Here is a 27941-nt window from a genome sequence, read left to right as displayed (position 1 = left end):
AAAAAAATTATGAGCTTTACTCACCTGGGGCTTCCCTCAGCCCCCTCGCCGTGTCCCTCCGATCCTCCTGTCCCCGCTGGCGGCTACTTTCGGTTTTGCCGTCACCGGACGTCAGGCTGGGAACGCGAGTGATTCTTCGCGTTCCCAGCCACAATATCGCCCCCTATACTGCTATTGCGGCAAGGAAGGCCACAATAGCAGTATAGGGGGAGATATTGTGGCTGGGAACGCGAAGAATCACTCGCGTTCCCAGCCTGACGGCTGGTGACGGCGGAACCGGAAGTAGCCGCCGGTGGGGACAGGAGGATCGGAGGGACACGGCGAGGGCACCGATCAGCTGCAGGGGGCTGAGGGAAGCCCCAGGTGAGTAAAACTCAATTTTTTTAGATGACTTAAGGTTCACTTTAACAGCTTCAAAAGCGTGTAATATTTCCCAAGCTATCAGTGTAGCCAGCTGTCTTGAAACAGGTGATTTTGGCAAGGGCTGTGTGGCTGCAGAGTTGGGCAAGTCCCTAGCAGTAATGCAATTGCCGGACCCTGAATTACTTCTTCCTCCAACGCTACGACTCAGAGGGTAAATAGTATTTCACATTGGTGGCATAACCATACGTATCCAGCTGTCTTTCTATGATGGTGGCACACCCAAAGTTTTTTATTGGTTCCATGTGCAAGAATATGGCCAACATTTCGGAGCCACGTAAGACCCCTTTATCAACGCAATGTTTGCTAGGAGGCAAAAATTTGTGCAAAAGTTCCTGCAAAGGAAGTGGGAGTCTGACTCCTCTAGACACTCAGAGCGATGTGTATTCATCTGGGATCAGCCGCTGCTTCTTTAGCCCCATACACACGCTCAACAGTGGTCTTTTATGCAGCACAATTAACAAACAACTTTTGTTGTGAAACAAGTTGAAACAACCAGAAAAAGTTGCTTGCTATTGTTCAAACAACTGATTAAACTAATAAGACGTCAATCCAATCAGTTGTCTGAACAATAGCAAGCAACTTTTTGACTTTCCTCTACTGAGGTAAGTATTTGACTCTCTCATAGTCACAGGTTTGCCTCAACAAAACCCCAAATTGCAAAAAGATTAATTCTAATAGCAATCAGATTACAAAAAAGTGTGTAGAAACAAAGTGATCTGCTAAATACCTTTATCATGAATTCCACATTTTGTTTGGAGCTGCAGTATAACTTGTTTTCTCCATTTTATTTTACTCAGCTGGAAGGGTAGGTCATTTAGGAATGACCGTGTGCCTCTCAAAGCGGGAATAACAACTGAGGCCAGGCTACATTTCCCGCCATTATTAGGTGCAGTGATATAGACAAAGTTTGTTCACGTTGTTTAACTGCACAGTTCACCACCTAATCCATACTCATATTCAGTTCTCAGCAGAAGGTGATGGGATCGCACTATGAGGGAAACTGGAAAAAAAAGGCCGCAAGCACAGCCATATGCATCTATTGTAAAAACCACGATTTTCGGATGAGGGGCGAAAATTTTGGCACACGGCAGTGCCTGGTATTGGACGCCTTCTGGTGCCGAAATTTACCTTTTCCTCAAATTTGCAGTTTTTATAATGGGCGCAATATGCCGGCAATGAAGGTCCGCACCCACAATGAAATGTAGCAATGAGCATTTCCACAAGCTCCATCGCCCGCGATGCTATCGGGCGACGAAATTTAGTGTCACTGCCACTAATCAGGCTCCTTCTGGTGCCAAAATTCACCTTCCTTGCCACATATCGCAGCTTTGTGGTGGTAGGGCGGAGGTTAGGCTTAGGCACCAGCGTGTCTTAGTTTTAGGCACAACCGGAGGGGGAAGACTTAAGTACCACTGGGGGGTGGGCGTCTTAGTTTTGGGCACCACAAGGGAGGTTTAGGCATGGGGGGGTTCTTAGTTTTAGGCACCACCAGAGGGCGGGGTAGGGATCGGTAGAGGGAGGGTTTTGTGTGAGAGTAGGGTTAGGTTTAGCCATTGAAAACATATTTGTCAATATTACCGATATTTTACTATCGGAATAGAGCTGTAGAATATTGCTAATTGTAGCTATATTCTACTAGCTGCAATCCCTGCCCCCTTTTTTCATGTATGCTACTGAAACTGCCTACTGCAGACTTGTGGTTCACAGGAAATGTAATTTCAGAACAGGAGAGCAGTCAGTGGATGGGGTCTTGTACTAATATAGATACTTGTAAATCTGCAGGTAAGAACAGCTCCAAATGAGATTTCTAAATTTAAATATATAATCCTGAAAGCAATATTTCTACTTTACACTAAACAACATGCGTTCCTCCACAATTTATCAACCTCAATCTTGGGTTTAACCGGACTCACTTGTGAATCAAGAATAGCTGTGATTACAGCAACAAGCTGAAAGGGAAACTCCATTAATGCCGTCATCTACTGGCACTGATTATTTATACATCGGACTTGTTTTCCTTCAGCTCACAATACCTTCCAAGCAAAACACATTATATTAGTCATTTCCGCAACCTAATTTTATCCCATTTGAGCGGAATTCTTTCCTTTTTCAATTTAACTTTGCAAAGTGTTTTCCTGCAACTTTTCTGTGTTTTGCCCTTTTTGCTAATCTGTTTACCTAGAAGAATTTTGGTTATGGTTTGTTCTTCTTCATAGAGAACACCCTCACTGCTCTAATGAACCTTAAGGGCTAGGATGTTTTGGGATTGGTGACAATTCCCAAAAACGCCTTGCCATTGTATCTAAATGGGGCTGAACCCACTAGGGCAATTGCGATTAGGGTTAATCACAATCTCAGGACATGCAGCATTTTGAGCGCGTTTGCGCTCAACGCTGTTTATAGTAGCGCTGTAAAATTGCTTTGAAAAGCGATTTGTGAGGTGAGCAATTGTAAATTTAAATAAAGTTATTTATCCTTACTGTGTGTCCAGCTTCGGTCCGTAACCCCGCCCCCAGCAAAAGAGGTCACAGGCCCTTCTCTGATTGGTCCTAGAGAAGCCCCTATGACCTCTTCCTTTAAGGCGGGGCTAAGGACAGAAGCCTGACATCGGGAGACCTGGTAAGTATAATAATGTTTATTGTAAAAAAAAAAAAAAACAAACAAACAAAAAAAAACCTGCAAATCGCTAATCGAAAGCGCTGTACAGTTTACTGTACACCGCTTATAATCGCCAGTAAAAGGCGAGCGCAATCACCCTAGAAATAGCTACATACAGCTCTGCCACGATTTTAAATCGCTGCACCGATGCCTAGTGGGTTCCAGCCCTTAAGAAGAGTTTCTGAAGGTAATTTTCGACATGCTCCATAATGAGGTTAGAGTCAGCTTCGCAAACATGGCTCTTACAAGAGTCTTCCTTTTTAAGCCTTGTTAACAAAGACTTGTGAGCAGGAGGCAAGGGTCGGAAAGAATTTAACACATGGAGCTGGCTCAGTGGGCTTTGCTTAACATCTTCAATCCTCAAAGCCTCCAGAATAGCAGGTGCAAACTTGGAATAATGAGCTGTACATGAAATGATAACAGGACAAGTACGGTCTTGCACTCGGTCAGCCACAACTTTGGCAACTGCCGTGTGAGTGTCCACAATGTATCCTGTTGCACTGTGCACAGACCGGATGGCAGACAAGCAGTCTGTCTCAGAACACCAGGCCCCAACCATGTCATTCTGGAGACATCTGAGCAAATGATCTGGAAGCTGAAAATGACCATCCTTTTGCAACTGACTATAGAGTTTCTTGACCAAACTTCCATCCTGATTAGAGATGAAATGCAAATACCTCTCCAGGTTTGAAGACTTAAGGATATCTATGGCCGGAGAGTAGGATGGCAGCAAATCCCGACCCCTGAGATCATATTGTCCTGTTTTTATAAAATCAGTCAAAACGTGATTTTGGTTGGAGGCACAGATGAATTTTCGAAAGGGGATTCCCATTTGTTTTGCGTAATACGCGGCAAGTATGTTGCCAAAGTTCCCAGTGGGAATACAGACATCAACGGGGTCCCCAAAACATACAACACCTTGTTCAACCAAATCAAGATAGGCAGATGCATGGTAGACCACCTGAGGCAGAAGTCTGGCCCAGTTGATGGAATTGGCTGTGGTTAGTGAGGTACCATATTCAGCTGTAAGAAATCCAGTGTAGTGAGGATTGCTGAATATTTCCTTTATAGCAGTCTGGCAAAAGTCAAAATCAGATTTGACACCAAGGGCCAAACCATTATCTCCTTGACAGGCAATGATCTGCGATTTTTGTACCTGGCTTATTCCATTTTCAGGGTAGAGACAGAAGACAGCAACCCTTTTCCTATCAAGGTCACTGAGACGGCTAAACCCATCTAGAACAGCACTGCCTGTGTCTCCAGAAGTGGCCACAAGGATTAGGTAGTTGCAAACTTTTGGGATGCAGTAAGCAAAGAGATGAGGCATGAACTGCAAGGCCAAGTCTTTAAAAGAAGCAGTTGGTCCATGAAAGAGTTCAAGAATGAACTGATTACCAGACAGATGTCGCACTGGGGCAATTTTGCCACAAGCAAAATTTTCACTGTAAGCTTTTTCAATGATTTCTCCTAAAATGACAGGGGGGATATCTGCGGGGTGGATACATCTTTCCAAAATGACCTGTGCCCTATCAACATAACTCGATTTAACCAGTCTCTTCCACTCCCCAGCGGTGAGCTTTGGTAGACCACTTGTGGGAACATAAAGTCCACCGTCACCAGCTAAACCCTCAATGACAACATCACTGAAGAATTTTGAGTCAGGTTTCACAGCATGGTCTTCAGAACCTTCAGACCTTGTAGAAGTAAAAGTATCGGTGTCAGCATTCTGGTATTTTTTAACTGCGTCAATTACTTTATCGGCCACGGTTTCTAACGTATCTCCGGCCTGACAAAGCACGCGCAAATCATGCCACTTTTTATAAAAATGTTTCCTTTTCTGAAGTATGTCACCAATGGAAGCTCCAGACTTTTGGCCAACTATACGATCCACTTTCATTCTCTCCAGCCTCTCTACGATGTCCAGTGAACTGACATCCAGATAAACAACTATACTATTTTTCTTTATGTGCTCCATACTGCTGGCATGAAGAGGATTGGAACCAGTGAGGGAAATTACACTTCCAGATGCTGTAAACTTTAGAAGTGCTCTTCCTTCCTCTTCTAAAAACTGCTCATCACCGACTTCCTGCAATTTACTGGAAACACTCTGACTCCAGTCTTTTTCAAGGACATCATCATCTACATCTATACTGTGGCATCCCAACCTCTGGCCAAGTATTCTTCCGACAGAGGTCTTCCCAGATCCCGGAGGTCCCATCAAGATTAGATTCTTGTCTCCAACAAGGGAGCTGAGAGTGGAATGCCATAATTTCAGCAGCTTGGAATGAGGTGCTGGCGATGAAAATAGAAACTTGTACATCTTATTTCTGGAATTTCGGCTGAGGAAACTGGCACCTGCCATCACTGACGGATGTGTGAACTCAATGCAGAATCTGTTAAGTTTTATAGCATAGAAAAAAAAAAAAAGTCAAGTGGATCTGAAAATGTACGGTTAGAAAAGAAACAAATAGGCACATAAAGACTCAGAATTTGTAGTAAGAAATATACAGAGAAAAACTATTTTACAAAACAAGATAGAAGACAAAAAGAAGATTCACCACTGAATCTAGGTTTCACATTTAATAATAATAAAAGAAACAAAAAAAAAAAAAAAAAACACTGTTGAAGGATACCAGAGCTGGAAGCATTTTTTAAAACGAGGAGCAGGCATGTATTAGATCCGGTCCTCATTTCCACCGCTCCCGACGTTGTCGTCCATCCCAAATGGCTGCTGCCGCTCGATTCTGGTCAGGTGGTAGTGTGCAGGCACCCACGGCCAAGAGTATTCTGCACGTGCCTACGCGCAGAGCGCTCCTGGCCGTGGGCGCCTGCGCACTACCGCCTGACCAGGACTGAGCTGCAGCGGCCATTTAGTTAACAAAGGAGGGGGAGTAGGACAACTGGGGGAGTGGTGGGCATGAGGACCGCATCTAATACATGCCGGCTCCCTCCGTTTTTTAATAACTCTTTCATCTCTGATATCCTTTAAGCCTCATAAACATTCTACAGTTAGGGCGGTCTCTGCTGAAAATCTAGCATGTGTATGGTGGCCTGAAAGTGCACTCGAGACTAGGGGTGTCACATCCGTCTTCTCAACTGGATAAAGCAGGAAGTGATCGCAATAAGGCCTCGTTCACATCTAGCAACACAGATGGCTGTGCGATCCGAACGCAGCGCATCCGATCGCCAGCCATCTGCGCCGCTGCCCTGCTGATCCCATCTATTGACAGTGATGGGATCAGCTCTGCGCTTGCGGGCAAAATGCAGACAGCAGTAGGCAAGCGCTTCCCAGCGCATCGTACTGCTGCGCAGCGCAGTAGATGTGAATGGTAGAAGGGCAGTCTATGCCCTTCTGCCGTTCCTGCATCTCAGCACATCATACGCACTTCCATATCCGAACGGAAGCGCGTATGATGTGAACGAGGCCTAAGACTAGATTCACAGTGACATGGACATGTGTATGTACAGTGCCTAGCACACAAATAACTATGCTGTGTTCCTTTTTTTCTTACTCTGCCTGAAAGAGCTAAATTTCAGGTATGTAAGTGGCTGACTCAGTCCTGACTCACACAGGAAGTGACTACAGTGTGACCCTCACTGATTAGAAATTCCCCTTTTTAGCTCTTTCTTGCTCTCAGATGCCATTTTCTGCTAGGAAAGTGTTTTATAGTTGGAATTTCTTATCAGTGAGGGTCACACTGTAGTTACTTCCTGTCTGAGTCAGGACTGAGTCAGCCACTTACATACCTGATATTTAACTTTTTCAGGCAGAGAAAGAAGAAAAAGGAACACAGCCTAGTTTTTTGTGTGCTAGGCACTGTACATACACATGTCTATCTCATCATGTCACATTGGGTATCCTTTAAGGCCTCTTTTCCATGTGTGGCTGAACTGCTCGCTCATCAAGCAGGTCAGCATCCCGGCTCCGTCCACAAGTGTCATTGGCTGCAATTTGACACGCAGCATCGTTACCTGATGGCGAAAAAAAAGCTCACACGTCATCTGAGCATGGCAGCTGCAGGGGGATACCTGCCCACCACCCGGGCCAAATGCTAGCATGCGACTGGCCGGTGGACAGGAGCAACTGACAGACAGTGAAGTCCCCGCCTTCAGCTCCTTGAGGAAACGAGGCCAAAAGGTTGGCATTTCCTCATTATCCCTATCACCATGTCAGTGACAAGAACACTGGCAAAGATGCAAATGTGGAAGGTCAATGACAACATTCACACACCAAGGGCTGGTGCACACCGGAGCGGTTCTGGAGCGTTTTTTAAAACGCTTGCAGGGGGAAAACCACTTGGCTAATGAAAGTGAATGGGATGGTGCACACCAGAGCGGGTTGTTTTGTCCACAAACGCAAACTCAGGGGCTGCAGCATTTTTTTAGATTTCTGAGGTGTTCCTGCCTCAATGTTAACGTATAGAAAAGTGGAAAACCACTCTGAAAAGCGCTAGATCAGAGCGGTTTTCCAGGCGTTTTTGTTACAGAAGCTGTTCAGTAACCGCTTTTACTGTAACAATATTTGTAATCTGCTACATAATAACGCTCCCAAAAAACGCTAGGCATGTTTAGAAAATGTCTCTATACATGCCTAGAATCGCTCTGAAATCTGCTTTAGGGCCCGTTCACACCTGAGCGGGAATCGCACGATTCCCGCTCACGGCAAACCGCTAGCGGTTCTGCAAGAACCGCTACACATTGTAGCGAGTGGCTGTGTTCTCACTGCCGCTGTTGCGGTTAGCGATAACCACAACCGCGCTGCATGCAGCGGTTTGCCGGCGACGAGCGTTCCGCGATTTGCGATCGTGATTAGCGTGCATAGCACGCTAATCGCGATCACTCCAAAACCGCCGCAGTGTCCAGTGATTTTTCCGCGCTAATCGCGGGAAAATCACTCCCGCAGAACGCCGGCGGTAATCGCCGGCGTTCTGCGATTGTAAGTGTGAATGGGCCCTTAAAAACCTCTAGCGTTTTGCAGATCTGCTAGAGGTTTTTGGTGTGCACTGGGCCCAACACTGGATATGGATGTTTAATTAGCAATGCATTTTGGTGTATAAAGCTTGAGGCTGGATTCATACTGGTCAGTTGCATAATGCATGCGTTATAATGAGTGTGAACTGCAATAGAGACTGGATGTTATTTCAAAGCCTGCATGCAGCGAGTTAGATGGCTTTTTCACACACTGTGTGCGATTTCCATTTCCGACAGTCTGCTGCTGTATGTTGTTGGCCGACGATTACAGAAAAAACTAAAATTATCCACGGAAAACCATGGCCATTTTCCGTGTGTGATCTCTCTCAGTGGTACTGGTGGACTCCCAGGGTAGGTTCTAGACTTTTTGCTGCCTTAAAGGATAACTGTAGTGAGAGATATATGGAGGCTGCCCTGTTTATTTCCTTTTAAAGGGGAACTGAAGAGAGAGGTATATGGAGTATGCCATGTTTAATTCCTTTTAAGCAATACCAGTTGCCTGGCAGCCCTGCTGATCCTCTGCCTCTCATACTATTAGCCATAGCCCCTGAACAAGCATGCAACAGATCAGGTGTTTCAGACTTTAAAGTCAGATCTGACAAGACTTGCTGCATGCTTGTTTCGTGTTATTCAGATACTACTGCAGAGAAATAGACCAGCAAGGCTGCCAGGCAACTGGTATTGATTAAAAATAAATTAATATGACAGCCTCCGTATACCTCTTACTTCAGTTCCCCTTTAAGCAATACCAGTTGCCTGGCAGCCCTGCTGATCTATTTGGCGGAAGAAGTGTCTGAATCACACTAGAAACAAGCATGCAGCTAATCTTTTTAGATCTGTCAAAATTGTCAGAAAAACCTGATCTGCTGCATGCTTGTTCAGGGGCTATAGCTGAAAGTATTAGAGGCAGAGGATCAGCAGGATAGTCAGGTAACTGGTATTGCTTAAATGGAGATAAATATGGCAGCCTCCATACACCTCTCTCTACAGTTCTCCTTGAAGGAAACTTGTGAGGATGCAGGCGTGCACAACCCCCCTTCCCTTTAGAAACAAACAGTGCCTTTCATGCACACAGAGTCACAGTAGGCAAGCTCTGTGCTCTGTGATTGATAGGCAGAAGCACCAAAGCACAGGGAGGGACTGAAAAAGATTGCAGTGTTGAGGTGATGCTGCCCCCTACAGTCTGCCGCCCTGAATCATGTGATTCAATCGGGTTCACGGTGGGGCCGACCCAGTGCCCCCTCTCTATCAATCCAGTGAACCAATACATCCTATAGTGCTCACTACTACAGTGACACCTAACACAATCCCTTATGATCATTTTGGGTGACATTAATTCAAGAGTCTCTGCTTCGTTTTGGTGCTGATAACAGATGTACATCACATACTTTATTTTATATTTTCCTCCTGGACTTGGGCTAAGGATGGTCAAAGAAATGCAAATAATTCCAAGTTTATGGTAATTTGATGTAAAATTATACAGCTTGGTAATGGGCAGATTAAATTCAACAGATGCTGAATCTGATTACTGTATTTTTTGGACTATTAGGCTCCCTGCACACTGCATCCGATTCTGCTTTTTAATCGGTTTTTACATCCAATTCCGATTTTTAATCTTTACTGCATGCTGCATTTTTTGATTCGTTTTTCTGTTGAATGTATTCAGGGAAAATCGGAATCGCAAAACGGATTTTCAGTGTGCAGGGAGCCTAAGACTCACTTTTTCTTCCTCAAAAGTGGGGGGAGTCACTGCGTCTTATTGTCCAAATGCAGGGAGTTGTGAACACCTGCCAATACTAAACTCCAACTCACTGCAATGTCGGGGACTCCCTGCACTATGCCTATGCAGAGGAGGACACAGGGGGACACAAAGGGGCATAGAGGAGGACACTGAGACACAAGAGGTACAAGGGGGCATGAGATACAAAGGGGGCATAACCCACAAGATACCCCTTCACCATGGAAGCACCAGGTTTAGTATATACTTTTTTTTCCCCTGGTTTTGTCCTCTAAACCTAGGTGTAGTTATTTCCATGCTGCACACATTTGCATAACATTTTCATTTAAAACTGTATAGCGCTTTTCTCTCATCTACTCAAAACACTTGAGAGACAGTCACTGGGGGGGGGGGGGGGGGGGGGGGTGATCATTAGGCAGTAGCAATGTTAGGTAGTTTTGCCCAAGGTCTCCTTACTGAATAGGATACCGGCTTACTGAAAAAGAAGAGTCAAGAATTGAACCCTGGTCTCATATATCTGTGACAGTGCCCTTAAGCAGTACACTATCCAGCCACTAATAGATTTCATGAAAGAAAAATCCAGTACTTTTAGTTCATCTTTACATACAGCAAGGAAATATGGTAAACATTACTTCAGCTTGATATAATACAACTCTTGGCAAACAGCTTAGGAAAAATTAAGCAGCTATTTCACAGTGTCTCGAGCCGAAACTGGCAGATGAACGTGTCAAACTTTGCTGCCTGTCAATGGGATTAGTACAGGTGTTAAAAAATTAACAACAATGGCTGCTGCTCTGTGCAGCTACTGGTAAGTATTCCTGCACCAGGTGGGAGTTTCTGGACAGTCTCAGTAATCCAAGCAGAGTACACAGACTACTGTTGCTATGGTTGTAAAGCAGCACAATTTGAGCTCAAAAAAAAAAAAAAATCTTATGTGGCTGGTAATTTAAAAATACAAAAATGTACTATAACATTTACTTGGCTGTTTTGCACGGAGCAAGTGTGATTAAGGTGAGCTAGTGTGGAAGTCTATAGGGAACAGTTATCCAATCACATCAACGTCTAGAAGTTGAAGCATTCTAATTGGCTAAATAGCATGGGTGTATTATTACAACAACCTGTCTGAAACCTAGCAGTTCAAAAGGGTGCTGTCCACCCAATCACATTGGCTGAATTTCCAAATGTACTTTCTTGTTGGTTCACCTCAACCATACTAGCACCTTTTGCGCTGTGAAAAGTGATCACAATAGAAATCGTGGTTTCATTTCAAATCATTTCCACTATTGTGTTTCTGCTGCAATTTTCGTGCAATCCGGAGAAAAAAAATGTTTTTAAACCTTTTTCATTTCCGGACTGAATAAAAAATAATAATGATAATAAAAATCACATAGCAGGATTGCTATATTATTTTTCTGCATTTCTATAGTTTGTACAGGAGTCTAAGGTCACAAAAAATGCAGCAGCACCGGCATTTGCAATTGGAAAAAATTGCATTTAAAAACGGATCACCCTAATAGAAATATTCTTGCGAAGTTTGTTACTCGATCACGCAAAAACGGCTGAACGGATTTGAATGAAATTTGGCACACACATAGTACACTACCTGGAATAAAGTATAGGATACTTTTTATTCCCATAACTAAAAGGGGGCGGAGACAAATACAAATGTCACTGGAAAATGTAAACTGCAGCCATTCTTACACTGTTAATGGCAGAGTTCTCAAACTTTCCACAGTTGGTCACTGGGTGACTGGGATTAATATTCAGAAAAGTGGGTGGAACCTATAAAAGCCAATCAAAATTCACCTATTGATTTTCAAAGGAATATGTAATTGCTGCCATTTTTGCACTGTTAATGGCACAAGCCTCAAACCTGGTACAGTTGATCATTGGGTGACTGGGGTTCAATTTCAGAAAGGGGTGGAGCCAAAAACAGCTAATCAGATTAGTTTCATTCCAATGCAAATTATTGATGTCAAAGACCGCAAAGCTCACAAACTTGGTAATTGAGTAATTGATTGTGTGTGAGGGTTAGAAAAGTGGGCACAGCCCACACCAGCCAAATACATAAGCGGGCAACAGGGGGTCATAAGCGGTCGGAGACAAATACAAATGTTACTAGCAAAATGTAAACTGCAGCCATTCTTACACTGTTAATGGTAGGTTTCTCAAACTTTGCAAAGTTGGTCATTGGGTGACTGGGATTAATATTCAGAAAGGTGGGAGGAGCCTACACAAACCAATCATAATTCACCTATTGATTTTCAAGGGGAATATTTACATTGCTGTCATTCTTGCACTGTTAATGGCACAAGCCTCAAACCTGGTACAGTTGATCATTGGGTGACTGGGGTTCAATTTCAGAAAGGGGGTGGAGCCACAAACAGCCAATTAGATTTGTTTCATTCCAATGCAAATTATTGATGCCAAACACTGCAAAGCTCACAAACTTGGTAATTGAGTAATTGATTAAGTGTGTGTGAGGATTAGAAAAGTGGGCACAGCCAACACCAGCCAAATACATAAGCGGGCAACACGGGGTCATAAGTGGGCGGAGACAAATACAAATTTTACTGGGAAAATGTAAACTGCAGCCATTCTTACGCTGTTAATTGTAGGGTTCTCAAACTTTGCACAGTTAATTACTCGGTGACTGGGATTAATATTCAGAAACGTGGGTGGAGCCTACAAAAGCCAATCAAAAATTACCTATTGATTTTTCAGGGGAATATTTCATTGCTGCCATTCTTGCACTGTTAATGGCACAAGCCTCAAACCTGGTACAGTTGATCATTGGGTGACTTGGGTTTGAAATGATAAAAGGGGGTGGAGCCACAAACAGCCAATCTTATTGGTTTCATTTTAACACAGGTTATTGATGTCAAAAAACGCAAAGCTCACAAACTTGGTCATTGAGTAATTGTGTGTTAGGGTTAGGAAAAGTGGGCGCAGCCAAAACCAGCCAAATACATAATCGGGCAACACGGGGTCATAAGTGGGTGGAGACAAATACACATTTCACTGAGAAAATGTAAAACTGCAGCCATTCTTACACTGTTAATGGTAGGGTTCTCAAACTTTGCACAATTGGCCACTGGGTGACTGGGATTAATATTCAGAAAAGTGGGTGGAGCATACAAAAGCTAATCAAAATTTACCTATTGATTTTCAAGGGGTATATGTATTTGCTGCCATTCTTGCACCGTTAATGGCACCAGCCTTAAACCTGGTACAGTTGGTCATTGGGTGACTGGGGTTCAAATTTAGACAAAGGGGTGGGGCCACAAACAGCCAGATTTGTTTAATCTCAATGCAAACTATTGATGCCAAAGACCGCAAAGTGCACAAACTTGGTCATTGAGTAATTGTGTGTTAGGGTAAGAAAAAGTAGGCGGAGCCAACACCAGCCAAATACATACCCGAACAATGTCAGGAAATAAGTGGGTAGAGAAAAATACAAATTTAATTGGGAAAATGTAAACTGCAGCCATTCTTATACTGTTAGTGGTAGGGTTCTCAAACTTTGCACAGTTGGTCACTGGGTGACTGGGATTAATTTTCAGAAAGGTGGGTGGAGCTTACAAAAGCCAATTAAAATCCACCTATTGATTTTTAAGGGGAATATTTAATTGCTTCTATTCTTGCACTGTTAATGGCACAAGCCTCTTGCACTGTTAATCACCTCCTGTACCTGGTACACTTGACCATTGGGTGATTGGGGTTCAAATTCAGAAAAGTGGTGGAGCCACAGCCAATCAGATTTATTTTATTTCAATGCAAATTATTGATGCCAAAGACCGCAAAGCTCACAAACTTAGTCATTAAGTAATTGTGTGTTAGGGTTAGGAAAAGCGGGCGGGCCAACACCAGCCAAATACATACCCAGGCAACGCCGGGCGTCCAGCTAGTATATGTGTGTGTATATATATATATATATATATATATATATATATATATACACACTGTATGTATATATATATATATATATATATATATATATATATATATATATATATATATATATATATATATATATATATATATATATATATATATATCTACACACTGTATGTATATATATATATATATATATATATATATATATATATATATATATATATATATATATATATATATATCTACATATATATATATATATATATCTACACACATTTTTTTTTTTTCCTATCTATAATATTATTAATGTATACATGATTTTAAGGCTATTTGTTCTATTACAAATATATAAATTATTTTATTCATATTATTTGTAGTTAAAGAGTAACTGTTAGCCCCAAAACTGAAAATGAAATCTCTCTTGCAATCTTTTATTTACTATTTAAATGAGCCAAAAAGGCATTGTAGAAGTTAAAAATCAATATAATTTTTTTACTATGTATCCTTTTACCCCAGCTCCGGACGCAAAGCCGCATAGCAGATACTGCTGAGCATGCATAGCATGCCTAGCTCTGCCCGACCCCCCTCTCCCCCGTCTTAGGCCTAGTGCACACCAGAGCGGCACGTGCATCTCTCACATGTGACTCGGCGGCGGCTGCTCTGCGGTGGCTGCGCTGGAAGTGCTCCCGCTCTCTCTCCGTTTCAGAGCGGTCAGCTGTTTGGAGTGAGCATATATCGGCACCTGGACCTGGGGGGGAGAGGGGGGTCGGGCAGAGCTAGGCATGCTATGCATGCTCAGCAGTATCTGCTATTCAGGGGCGGCGCCAGGGGGGTGCAAGGGGGTGCTCGAGCACCCCCTAGAATTGTCCAAGCACCCCCAAAGCACCCCCTGGAGTGAACTGACTTCAGGCGTCTAAAAGACGCCAAGTCAGTTCACACAGTGGCAGCACGGAGCAGCAGGCAGGGCTACGGTAAGATGGCCGCCCGGAGCCCTGTTCTGCAGACTTCGAGTCTGCAGTGCATGGCTTCGGGCGGCCATTTTCCCGTAGCCCTGCTCTCTGCATGCAGGCAGGAAGTCTCGTCGTGACGTCGGGAAGGAAGAGGATCGTGGGCGGGCGGGCGCTGCGCGCCACAATGAGGTCGGGACTCGGGACAGGAGGTCGGGAAAGAAGGTCTTCTGGCTGTAGGTGAGTAAATGGGTTTTTCTTTTCTTTTTCAGGTGATGCTGATTGTGCATATTGGGGTCATATCTGCTACGGATTGTGCATATTGGGGTCATATCTGCTACCGATTGTGCATATTGGGGTCATATCTGCTACGGATTGTGCATATTGGGGTCATATCTGCTACGGATTGTGCATATTGGGGTCATTTCTGCTACCGATTGTGCATATTGGGGTCATTTCTGCTACCGATTGTGCATATTGGGGTCATTTCTGCTACCGATTGTGCATATTGGGGTCATTTCTGCTACCGATTGTGCATATTGGGGTCATTTCTGCTACCGATTGTGCATATTGGGGTCATTTCTGCTACCGATTGTGCATATTGGGGGTCATATCTGCTACCGATTGTGCATATTGGGGTCATATCTGCTACCGATTGTGCATATTGGGGTCATATCTGCTACCGATTGTGCATATTGGGGTCATATCTGCTACCGATTGTGCATATTGGGGTCATATCTGCTACCGATTGTGCATATTGGGGTCATATCTGCTACCGATTGTGCATATTGGGGCCATATCTGATAACGATTGTGCATATTGGGGCCATATTTGATAACGATTGTGCATATTGGGACCATATCTGATAACGATTGTGCATATTGGGACCATATCTGATAACGATTGTGCATATTGGGACCATATCTGCCACCGATTGTGCATATTGGGACCATATCTGCCACCGATTGTGCATATTGGGACCATATCTGCCACCGATTGTGCATATTGGGACCATATCTGCCACCGATTGTGCATATTGGGACCATATCTGCTACCGATTGTGCATATTGGGACCATATCTGCTACCGATTGTGCATATTGGGGTCATATCTGCTACCGATTGTGCATATTGGGGTCATATCTGCTACCGATTGTGCATATTGGGGTTATATCTGCTACCGATTGTGCATATTGGAGCCATATGTGATAACGATTGTGCATATTGGGGTCATTGGACGTGTTTTTTGTTAAAATCTGCTCACATTACGTGTATTTTCTTGAGAAAACCTGCACAATTATGTGAATTTTCTGGGAAAAGGGTCACCAAAACTTGGGCCCTCTGTCTTTGCGTTGCACTTTTAAAGGGAACCCGAGGTGAGAATAATATTGAGGCTGCCATATTTATCTCCCTTTAAGCAATACCAGTTGCCTGGCTGCCGTGCTGGTCCTCTGCCTCTTATTCTTTCAACCATAGACCCTGAACAAGCATGCAGCAGGTCAGGGGTTTCTGACAATATTGTCAGAACTGACAAGATTAGCTGCATGGCTTGTTTCTGGTGTAATTCAGTTCACTACTACAGCCAAATAGATCAGCAGGGCTGCCAGGCAACTAGTATTGTTTAAAAGGAAATAAATATGGCAGCCACCATATCACTCTCACCCTGGGTTCACTTTAAATTACAGTTAGCCCCGCCCTCATCCGGTCATGACCACGCCCATTTTTTTCGCCGCAGGTTGTAGCCACACCCATTTTTTGACGCGGCGCGCGATGCGCGCCGCAGGTCGTCAGCTTCCCCGGAAATTGGTCCAGCACCTGCATAGCACCCCCTAAAAAAATTTCCTGGAGCCGCCACTGCTGCTATGCAGCTTTGCGTCCGGAGCTGGGGTAAAAGGATACATAGTAAAAAAATTATATTGATTTTTTAACTTCTACAATGCCTTTTTGGCTCATTTAAATAGTAAATAAAAGATTGCAAGAGAGATTTCATTTTCAGTTTTGGGGCTAACAGTTACTCTTTAAGTCTTAAATATATTATTGTTTACATGTGTTTAGGGTGTTTGTGCGGTGGGGATGGTTAGGTTTAGGCATTACCAGGGGGTCTTAGGGTTAGGCAACACCAAGGGGGTCTTAGGGTTAGGGATAGGTACAGGGAGGGTTAGGTATAGTTACAGTGCAATATACACCACCAGGGGGATGGTTAGGGTTAGGCATCACCAGGGGAGATTTAGGGGGGTGGTTGGGTTAGGCACCACCAGGGGGGTATAGGGGTTAGGGATAGGTACAGGGAGGGCTCTGTATGAGAGTAAGGTTAGCTATAGTTACAGTACAATATATGTAATATTTACAATTTATTACATTATGTGTATTTACACAAAGGGGGGGGGGGGTCTAGGGGTTAGGGATAGGGAGAGATCTGTGTGAGCCTACAGTTAGGTATAATTGCAGTAAAATATCTGTAAAATCTACCATTGTATTACTATGCTTAATACAAGTGTAAATATTGTTTTTGTTACAGACGCTATTTGACGTTTCATTTCAGAATTTGTTTGCTGTTATAGACGGTATTTTGCCATTTCATTTTCGTTTATTTAACCTATTTAGCACTAAATTTTTGTTTACAACCTCTTAAACGAAAAATATGGTTTTTCATTTAAAAAAAAAAACTTACAATTTCGGCTATACCCCACGCCCTTTTTTGATAGATGCAAAATTTACAGTATTACTGATTAGTATTTATATAACACCGTCATCTTCCCTAGTGCTGTACAGACTATATTGTCTTGTCACTTAGGCTACTTGCACACTAAGATGTTGCGTTAGGTGCCACGTTAAGGTCGCATAACGTGCACCTAACGCGACGCCTGGTGCTCTTCTATGTGGACATCAGAGTGAGCCGCGTTGTGCAGCTCACTCTGGCGTCCGTGATGCCGTGATGGATACTCTTGTGCGCATGCGGCATCACGTTGTCCCGCCGGCCAATCACCGCACAGAGCGGCCGCTCCAGGAAGTAAACACTGCACGTTACATGTAACGCAACGTGGGCTGTGTGAACAGCCCACTTGTGTTACATTGCTGTGCGTTGGGGGAGCGTTACAGGCTGCACTAACGTGCTTCTGTAACGTCTTAGGCCTAGTGCACACCAGAGCGGTTCGGCTGCGGTTTGCGATCCGCTTGCAGGTGCGGATCCGCTTGGGTAATGTATTTCAATGGGCTGGTGCACACCAGAGCGGGAGGCGTTTTGCAGAAACGCATACTCCCGGGCTGCTGCAGATTTTGGATTGCGGAGGCGTTTCTGCCTCAATGTTAAGTATAGGAAAACCGCAAACCGCTCTGAAAAACGGCACTTCAGAGCGGTTTGCCAGGCGTTTTTTGTTATAGTAGCTGTTCAGTAACAGCTTTACTGTAACAATACATGAAATCTACTACACCAAAAATGCTTCACAAAACCGCAAAATGCTAGCCGAAACGCTACAGAAAAAGAAGAAAAAGCGTTTCAAAATCTGCTAGCATTTTGCGGATCTGCTAGCGGTTTTTGGTGTGCACCAAGCCATAGTGTGTAAGCAGCCTTAAAGGGCAACTGAAGTGAGAGTTATATGGAGGCTGCCATATTTATTTCCTTTTAAACAATACCAGTTGCCTGGCTTTCCTGCTGATCCCCTTCCTCTAATCCTTTTAGCCGGACCCTGAACAAGCATGTAGCAGATCAGGTGTTTCTGACATTATTGTCCGATCTGACAAGATTAGCTGCATGCTTGTTTCTGGTGTGGTTCAGATGCTACTGCAGCCAAATAGATCAGCAGGGATGCCAGGCAACTGGTATTATTTAAAAGGAAATAAATATGGCAGCCTCCATATACCTTTCTCTTCAGTTGTCCTTTAACTGACCCTCAGAGAGGCTCACAATCTAATCCCTACCATAGTCATATGTCTATATCATATAGTGTATGTATCATAGTCTAAGGCCAATTCAGGGGGAAGCCAACTAACTTATCTGTATGTTTTTGGGATGTTGGGAGAAAACCACACAGACACGGGGAGAACATACAAACTCCATGCAGATAGTGCCCTGGCTGGGATCCGAACCAGGGACCCACCAGTGCAAGGAGAGAGTGCTAACCACTATGCAAATTAAAAAAACAAATAGGAGTATTTCCCTTTAAAGCGTATCCCTCCGGATGTTTAGAGGAAGCGGTCCAGTATATGCAGCGAAAGAAGAATCTTGCCAAGTTTTTTTCCGAAATAAAATGAATAGTAATCTGCTAAAGTCCCCCACTCCAACATAGAAGTCCTCTACAATGAAGTGCATTTAGATCTTAATGTGTTGATGATAATTGTATTATAATTATAAATGACTACACAGTGACATGTGCAGCTCATTACAATACAATTACACCAGCACACTCTGCCAAGTGCTCACACATAGCAGTAATGTAATGCTGGCCAGCACTGCATGATCCGTGCATGGCCAGCTGTCCACATCTTACCTGCAGAGCTCAGGCTGTTTACATGTGAATCAGCAGCACAGACAGGAGAGCTCTGCTCCTGTGCTCCCCCTCCCAACACACACACACACATGGGATCTCCCAGCATGCTTCACTTCCCCACATTAAAGGGGAAACCTCTTAAAAGGGCGACATGTCAGAGAGAGATCATCTACGCTCAAAAGTTAAACAAAGCACTTATTTCTGAGATCTGTCAGAAACCAAAAATAGCTGGAACTGTGCATGAGATTTTTACATATGGGATCTGCTGATTAATTAACCAGCAGCTTGTTTATTTAACCGAATTTCAACTTCCTCCATGTTCTAAAACAGGGGTCCCCAACCTTTTCCGCCCGGGGACAACTTTCGGACCACATTTTTCTCTGGGGACCGGACCGTGGGGTGGGGGATGCGTCCTAGTGGACAGTGTCGTGCGCAGCGGGTTACGGGGGGGGGGGTTGTACCCCAGTATTAGGGTTGCCAGGTCGGCTGATGGAGAAAACCGGACAGGGGGTGGAGTTAGGGGCGGAGTCAGAAGCGCACTTTTATGTACAGTGGGGCTAAGCAATGGGCTTTTTAAAAAATGTTTTTTACAGTATTTATATCGCACTGACATCTTCTGCAGCACATTACAGAGTACATAGCCATGTCACTAACTGTCCACCAGTACATGCACATAAGAGACCACTTTTCACCAGTAAATGCACATAATAAGAGACCGCTTTTCACCAGTAAATGCACATAATAAGAGACAGAGCAGAAAACTATTACAAAACTGGAAAACTATGCAAATAATGCAATGCATTTATGGCGTTTTTGCACAGTGAAGTGGTCGATTTCTTGCGGGAAGTTTTAAAAAAAAAAAAATTTTTCCCACCAAAATTTTTTATTGAGAACAATAAAGTGGACATACATAGGCATAAAGTTAAAATATAAATCTGCGCATACATGTATGTACACATTTTGAGCAAATATAACAAATATAACAGTATAACAGTATAAATTGCGTTGTACAATAGTATGAATTCAAGTGTAAAGTATAGTAAGCAGCGGGCTCAGGCGAGATTGAATGAGATTGAAAGTCACGCCTGGACTATACGGAGGGGAGATAGAGCGGAGCCAATGCACACAAAGAGCGGAAATACAACCAGAGAATTATGGGTCACTCACTCACCATATCTCCAGACTCCTGACCTTACCTTGCTTCCTTCGCAGATGCAGAATCGCATTGCAAATGACGTGAGTGACGCACGTCATGCGTGCGTTGGCAACGCAGCGTTGGCGTTGCCGTAGCAACGTCGGGAAGCGCGGGCTCGGGGGCGGTACTTAAGCTGGCGTAACTTACGCCGCGTAAGCTGGCTGGCTGTGCCTTTGACTGACAGCCAGGCAGCGAATCAGCGGTCGCGCAGCGCTGGCGGACGGGTGGCGGCAAGTGGCAAAAGGCATAAAACCGGACATCTTAATTGTCCGGTTTAACATGCCTTTTTGGACAGGACACAGCGGCCAAAAACCGGACTGTCCGGTCTAAAACCGGACACCTGGCAACCCTACCCAGTATAGCTAGTATAGTGTCCCAGTATAGCTAGTATAGTGGCCAGCACAGCCGGCCCGCTCATGAGGCGGGGTGAAACTTTTGCCTCAGGCGGCAAATTTCCAGGGGCGGCATCCGCCCGTCCGTGCGGGGAGCCGGCCGCCGAGCTGGAGGGGTAGCTGGCAGGACGGGGGTATTGGGCCTAGCGGCGGAGAGGGGGTCGTACCCCCCCCTCCCTCGCCTGGGTCCCCCGTCCTCCGCTCCCCTCCAACCTTACATAGAAGCAGCCGCTATTCGTAAGAGGCACGGGCGGGGAGGACTCACCTCTTCCTCGATCCAGCGTGCGCTCCACTGACGTCACTTCCTGCAACGCTGCAGGAAGTGATGTCAGTGGAGCGCACGCTGGGAAGAGGTGAGTCCTCCCCGCCCGTGCGTCTTACAAATAGCGGCTGCTTCTTCTATGTAAGGCTGGTAGAGATGGGAAGTTCGAATCTTTTCAATGATTCGGATGATTCGAATCGGATCATTGAAAAGATCCGGATCTTTGATCCGAATCTCGGATCATTTTACTGGGGAAGCATTCGGGGGTGAAATAACTAGCAGGAAAGGACTTTCCCTGCGGTAGACAGAGAAGGGAAGGGGGTGGACAGACAGAGAAGGGGAGATAGAGGGCAGGGAGTGGACAGAGAAGGGAGGAGGGACGAGCAGAGAGCAGAAATGTTTGTTTGCACACAATACCCACATGCTGCAATCATATGCTTTACATATATTTCACCTATATGGTCATTTGTATACTTCAAATGCAAACGTCGCACAGTGAAATAAAGCATTCCCCAAAGCATTCCCAGTAGTGAAGTGCAGCTGTTTAGAGCAATGCAGGAGGATGATATTGCCCTGCAATCACAGCGCCTGCCCTGTCATTCTAGCCCAGCACTGTCTGCAAAGTTACTGAGCTGGGCTGCTTCTAAGCCAAAACTTTCCCATGTGTTCACTGTGCACAAGCCTAAATGAGCAGCACATTATATCCAGTATGTGTGCTCTACACATATCTGGCAGTGGCACCCATGTCCCCTCTCTCTCATCTACCTTCTATCCCTGCAAGCCTGGCTCCCCTCCATCTCCGCTCTGCTTCCAGGACCTCGCTGCCCGCTGAGAGGGGGCGTGCCGCTCCTGGCCCCGCCCCCTTTGCGATCCGAATCACTCATTTTGATGATTCGGATGATTCGACTCACAAAAAAGATTCGGATCAAAGATCCGAATCGTTCATGATCCGGACAACTCTAAAGGCTGGAGGGGAGCGCAGTTCGGGGGACCCAGGCGAGGGAGGGGGGGTACGACCCCCTCCCCGCCGCTAGGCCCAATACCCCCGTCCTGCCAGCTACCCCTCCAGCTCGGCGGCCCCCCCGGGGGTGTCGGCGGAAAAAATGTTTTTGCCTCAGGCGGCAAAAAGTCTAGGGCCGGCCCTGGTGGCCAGTATGGGTAGGTAGTGCCCCGGTATAGCTAGTATAGTGCCCAGTATAGCTAATATAGTGCTCAGTATAGTGCCACAGTATAGCTAGTATAGTGCCCAGTATAGCTAGTATAGTGCCCCAGTATAGCTAGCATAGTGTCCCAGTATAGCTAGTATAGTGGCCAGTATAGCTAGTATAGTGGCCAGTATAGCTAGTATAGTCCCAGTATGGGTAGGTAGTACCCCGGTATAGCTAGTATAGTGCCCCAGTATAGCTAGTATAATGCCCAGTATAGCTAGTATAGTGCCCAAGTATAGCTAGCATAGTGTCCCAGTATAGCTAGTATAGTGGCCAGTATAGCTAGTATAGTGCCCAGTATAGCTAGTATAGTGCCCAGTATAGCTAGTATAGTCCCAGTATGGGTAGGTAGTGCCCCGGTATAGCTAGTATAGTGCCCAGTATAGCTAGAATAGTCCCCCAGTATAGCTAGTATAGTGCCCCAGTTTAGCCAGTATAGTGCCCCAGTATAGCCAGTATAGTGCAACAGTATAGTGCCCAGTATAGGTAGTATAGTGCCCCAGTATAGCTAGCATAGTGCCCCAGTATAGCTAGCATAGTGCCCCAGTATAGCCAGTATAGTGCCCAGTATAGCTAGTATAGTGCCCAGTATAGCTAGTATAGTGCCCAGTATAGCCAGTATAGTGCCCCAGTATAGGTAGTATAGTGCCCCAGTATAGCCAGTATAGTGCGCAGTATAGGTAGTATAGTGCCCAGTATAGGTAGTATAGTGTCCAGTATAGGTAGGTAGTGCCCCAGTATAGCTAGTATAGTGCCCAGTATAGCTAGTATAGTGCCCCAGTATAGCAAGCATAGTGCCCCAGTGTATGTATAGCTAGTATAGTGCCCCAGTATAGCCAGTATAGTGCCCAGTATAGATAATATAGTGCCCGGTATGGGTAGGTAGTGCCCTGTATAGCTAGTATAGTGCCCCATTATATGTATAGCTAGTATAGTGCCCAGTATGGCTAGCATAGTGTGCCAGTGTATGTATAGCTAGTATAGTGCCCCAGTATAGCCAGTATAGTGCCCCAGTATAGTGCCCCCCCCCCCCCCCCCCGGTTACCTTAACCGACGGCTGCCTCTATTTTCCCGTCTCTCCTGCCAGGCCCCGTGTAACTGAGTCACAGCAGCGTGCCCCGCGGCTGCTGTGATGATAAGGAGGAAGCAGGAGGGAGCGTGGCTTCCTGTAGCGGCTATGTGTATCGCCGTTACTATGGGAACCGCTCTCTCTCTCCTGCTTCCTCATCATCATCACAGCAGCCGCGGGGCGCGCTGCTGTGACTCAGTTACACGGGGCCGGGCAGGAGAGACGGGAATATAAGAGAGAAAGCGGCCACCGGCTAAGGTAACAGCAGCAGCGGCCGCGGGGGTAAGAGGACAGTCCCGCGGCCCAACTGCAAATGTCCCACGGACCAGCAGTGGGCCGCGGACCACAGGTTGGGGACTTGTGCTCTAAAAGATAAGCAACAGCATAATAACACGGACAGCTGTGTCACACAATCTCCGCCCTCAGGACTTAATGCTAATTGGCGTTGAGCGGTCCTGGGGCTCCCGCCGCGTTCGTGCCAATTGGCAAGAAGTTAGTGGAGATGAGCATTTGAGATGGGAGCATATTTCTGCACGATTCTTCGGGCATTTTCTGGGTTTGGGGTGGTCTACAGTAATCCCCATGGGTGATCACATTTTTTGCATGCGATTTTGCACATTTACTCACGATTTTTTGGATCGCAGCAGAATGCATTGAATTCAATAACAGGTACTAGTATGGTTGAGGTGATCCAACTGGAAACCTCATAGGGAAATCTTGCTAATGTGATTGGCTGCTGTTTTCACAGTTCTCCACTCACAGCACCCTCTACAACTTGGCAATTGTGATTGGCCAATTTTACCACCTCCATGTAGTGGGAGAGCTTATGTACAAAATCTGTCCATAGTATTCGAAATCAGTTGACCCTCATACTACATGGAAGTGGTTAAATTGACTAAATATTGTGTGTGTGTGTGTGTGTGTGTGTGTGCGTGTGTGTGTGTTAATGCACATATAGACTTTTGCACAATACACCCAACTGATAGATTCCTCTCTGGAAGCATAGCCGGACATGCGCAGTTTGGGCGTGCTTTCGTTGTCATTGCACTCCCGTCGCCAGGTGCAAACAGCGCAGGCTCAGTACAATCCCGGCAACAGGAGCGTGATAGGGCGCGAGCATGTGGCCGAGCCGGGCATGTGCAGTACACTTTGGCTGGAGAAATTTCAGAGGACCCTAATGGCGGATCGAGGAGGCCCAGGAGGATGGCAGGGGAGTCAAAGGTGTGAAGGGGCTGGAGGAAGCCCAAGGTATGTATGAATTTTCCCCCCACTGTTGTCTCAGATTCCCTTTAGGCCTGGAACCCACTATAAGGCCTGGAACCCACTGGAGCGATTTTGTGAGCGTTTAGTGAGCGATTCAAACCGCTAACGATTTCCCTAAAACGCTCAGCTAATGTTAATGAATGGACCAAATTCCACTGGAGCGATTGCGATTACCAAAACGCAGGACATGCAGCATTTTTAGCGTTTCTGCAATGTAAAGTATATAAACGCTGGCATAATCGCTCATCATAACCTACACAGAGCGATTTTGCTAGCGTTTTGAAGTTACTGTATACTGTAAAATAATTAAAATTAATTGAAAGGACCAATCAGAATTAAAAATGCTAATCGATACAAAACCGCTGGCAAAAACCTTGCACTTTTTAAAATCGCTGCCAAAAACGCTCATGAAATCGCTTACAAAACGCTCACACAAAACACTAGCGATTGCGATTAGCGATAGCGTTTTGTAGTGGGTTCCAGGCCTAAAACACTATAGCTAATTGCAATCGCTAACGTTTTTAATGAGAGTTTTGTAAGCGATTTCATGAGCGTTTTCTGGTGATTTTGGTAGCAATTTTAAAAAGTGTAAGCGTTTTACCAGCGATTGTGTAGCGATTAGCGTTTTTAATTCTGATTGGTCCTTTCAATTAATTTACATTTTTTTTACAGAGTGCAGTAATTTAAAAACGCTAGCAAAATTGCTCTGTGTAGGTTTTGATGAGCGATTACGCCAGCGTTTATATACTTTACATTGCAGAAACACTAACGCTAAAAACGCTTCATGTCCTGCGTTTGCGATTTTAGTAATTACAATCGCTCCAGTGGAATTTACCCATCCATTAACATTAGCTGAGCTTTTAGGGAAATCACTAGCGTTTTGAATCGCTCCCTAAACACTAAAAAAATCGCTCTAGTGGGTTCCAGCCCTTAAGGCACATTTTCACATGTGAATTCGGATGGGGTAAAGCAGCCTATTCAAATCAATGCAAGTAAACGAAAACAAAAAAAACCAGACCGCATGCTGCATTTAAACAAAACACACATCTGAATCCCTGTAGCCGTGCATGGCACAGTTATGCTGGGTACACACGTTACGTTTTTCCGCTCGATTTTCCCACCCGATCGTTCTTTACAATAGATTCTGCGCTGGATTCTCTTATCTTTGCTCGTTTTTCTTATCTTTTTCCATTCACTTCTATGAGAAATCGAGCGCAGAATCGATCAGGAGTATTATCCGACATGAGGGAATTTATCAATTGGATGCATCTATCGTACGGAAAATTGTATAAGGGATTTAGGGCCTTTTTCCACTACCCTGCGATTTGATTCTGATCGCAAGGTACATTGAACGAATGGAAACTGCAGCAGAAAAAGCGATTGCATTTCATAGTGGAAAAGAGCCCTAAAGAGATGTCTTGCATCACAGCTGTGCGATCATCAAGGTCTTGCAAAACGCACTCGGTGCACGGTGGAACCGTGGAAACGGGCCTTACATCTTTGGAATTATATCTTGCAGGCATGTGAAAGCTGTGATATGTGAGCTGTCTAAATAAAGTTAGCAGGAAACAAGAAAAAAATGCCACTAGAACAGTAAATGGCAACGGTTGTTAAGGCAACTGTAGCCACAACAAGAGTAGCTGGTGTTGAGTTCCTTCCCGGGAGACACGCTCAGCTCTGAATGACAACAAGACTCTTCCTCACTGCAGAGCTGCAGGAGATCAAAAATGAGGGACATGTCGGCACCTGTGGAGAATATTTATAATCTCATCCCCAAAGAAGAGATCAGAGTTCCAAAACCCCCCAGGTGAGTTTCTTTTAAATACAGTTTTTTTATGTGTGGCCTCAGCAAGCAATTCTACCTGTACTAGATAATGGCGACTACAATGAAAGTTTTGGGTAGTGTTGGGCGAACAGTGTTCGCCACTGTTCGGGTTCTGCAGAACATCACCCTGTTCGGGTGATGTTCGAGTTCGGCCGAACACCTGACGGTGCTCGGCCAAACCGTTCGGCCACATGGCCGAACTAAGAGCGCATGGCCGAACGTTCCCCGAACGTTCGGCTAGCGCTGTGATTGGCCGAACGGGTCACGTGGTTCGGACCCGAACGCGCTCTGATTGGCCGAACGGTCACGTGGTTCGGGTAAATAAATACCCGAACCACGTCATATCTCCGCCATTTGTCTGTGGGTTTAGCTTTGGGTAGGCAGGCAGGGTAGTTCGCGCTCCAGCCACGCTAGCCAGGGTCCCCCCTGTCATTGTGTCACTGCTGGGAACAGTAGTACACCGCTTGCTCAGCCACACTATATAGCATTCTGTTTACTGCCACTCTGTGTACCTCGCTCAGCCACACTATATAGCATTCTGTTTACTGCCACTCTGTGTCTGCTGGGAATAGTAGTACACCGCTTGCTCAGCCACACTATATAGCATTCTGTTTACTGCCACTCTGTGTACCTCGCTCAGCCACACTATATAGCATTCTGTTTACTGCCACTCTGTGTCTGCTGGGAATAGTGGTACACCGCTCGCTCAGCCACACTATATAGCATTCTGTTCACTGTTCTGTGTCTGTTTGGAATAGTGGTACACCGCTCGCTCAGCCACACTATATAGCATTCTGTTTACTGTTCTGTGTCTGCTGGGAATAGTGGTACACCGCTCGCTCAGCCACACTATATAGCATTCTGTTTACTGTTCTGTGTCTGCTGGGAATAGTGGTACACCGCTCGCTCAGCCACACTATATAGCATTCTGTTTACTGTTCTGTGTCTGCTGGGAACAGTAGTACACCGCTCGCTCAGCCAGAGTATATAGCATTGTGTTTACTGCCACTCTGTGTACACCGCTCAGCCAGACTATATACCATTGTTTACTGACACTCTGTGTACACCGCTCAGCCAGACTATATACCATTGTTTACTGACACTCTGTGTACACCGCTCAGCCAGACTATATACCATTGTTTACTGCCACTCTGATTCTGCTGGGAACAGTAGTACACCGCTCGCTCAGCCAGACTATATAGCATTGTGTTTACTGCCACTCTGATTCTGCTGGGAACAGTAGTACACCGCTCGCTCAGCCAGACTATATACCATTGTTTACTGACACTCTGTGTACACCGCTCAGCCAGACTATATACCATTGTTTACTGCCACTCTGATTCTGCTGGGAACAGTAGTACACCGCTCGCTCAGCCAGACTATATAGCATTGTGTTTACTGCCACTCTGTGTACACCGCTCAGCCACACTATATAGCATTGCGTACTCTGCCAGTCAGTGTGTATATTGCTGGGATCAGTAATACTCCACTCACCGTCAACCACTATATGAGCTCAACATGAGTTCCCCAGAGACCTCCGCTGTGAGCAGCACTCCCAACAACAGCAACAGCCAACGCCCCACGCAAGCTATAACATCCACCCCAGCA

The 27941-nt window shown here is 45.3% G+C and overlaps 3 protein-coding genes across 3 annotated transcripts in view; 2 read left to right on the top strand and 1 right to left on the bottom strand.

Annotated features, from left to right (window-relative positions):
* Positions 1–27941, top strand: part of PRTFDC1 (phosphoribosyl transferase domain containing 1) — a 514552-nt gene that overhangs the window by 390211 nt on the left and 96400 nt on the right. The window lies entirely within an intron of this gene.
* On the bottom strand, positions 379–19193 carry THNSL1 (threonine synthase like 1). The gene is made up of 2 exons (XM_068238585.1): positions 19120–19193; positions 379–5474 (listed from the first exon to the last, which is right to left on the bottom strand). Exon 2 carries the CDS (start codon positions 5441–5443, stop codon positions 3233–3235), a length of 2211 nt encoding a protein of 736 aa, XP_068094686.1. The 5' UTR covers positions 5444–5474; positions 19120–19193; the 3' UTR covers positions 379–3232.
* Positions 26114–27941, top strand: part of ENKUR (enkurin, TRPC channel interacting protein) — a 33299-nt gene continuing 31471 nt past the window's right edge. Inside the window, exon 1 of the mRNA XM_068238587.1 lies at positions 26114–26315. Coding sequence (XP_068094688.1) covers positions 26236–26315 — 80 coding nt within the window. The 5' untranslated portion in view covers positions 26114–26235. The remainder of the gene's footprint in view (positions 26316–27941) is intronic.

Source organism: Hyperolius riggenbachi, chromosome 5 (assembly GCF_040937935.1).
Source record: "Hyperolius riggenbachi isolate aHypRig1 chromosome 5, aHypRig1.pri, whole genome shotgun sequence".
Classification (NCBI taxonomy): Eukaryota; Metazoa; Chordata; class Amphibia; order Anura; family Hyperoliidae; genus Hyperolius; species Hyperolius riggenbachi.
Note: the sequence above shows the minus strand (reverse complement) of the source record. Positions and strands in the feature narration are given on the sequence as shown.

What these genes read in the sequence shown, in the direction of transcription:
- THNSL1 (XM_068238585.1), bottom strand. Translation starts at nt 5,443, where the DNA reads ATGGCAGGTGCCAGTTTCCTCAGCCGAAATTCCAGAAATAAGATGTAC.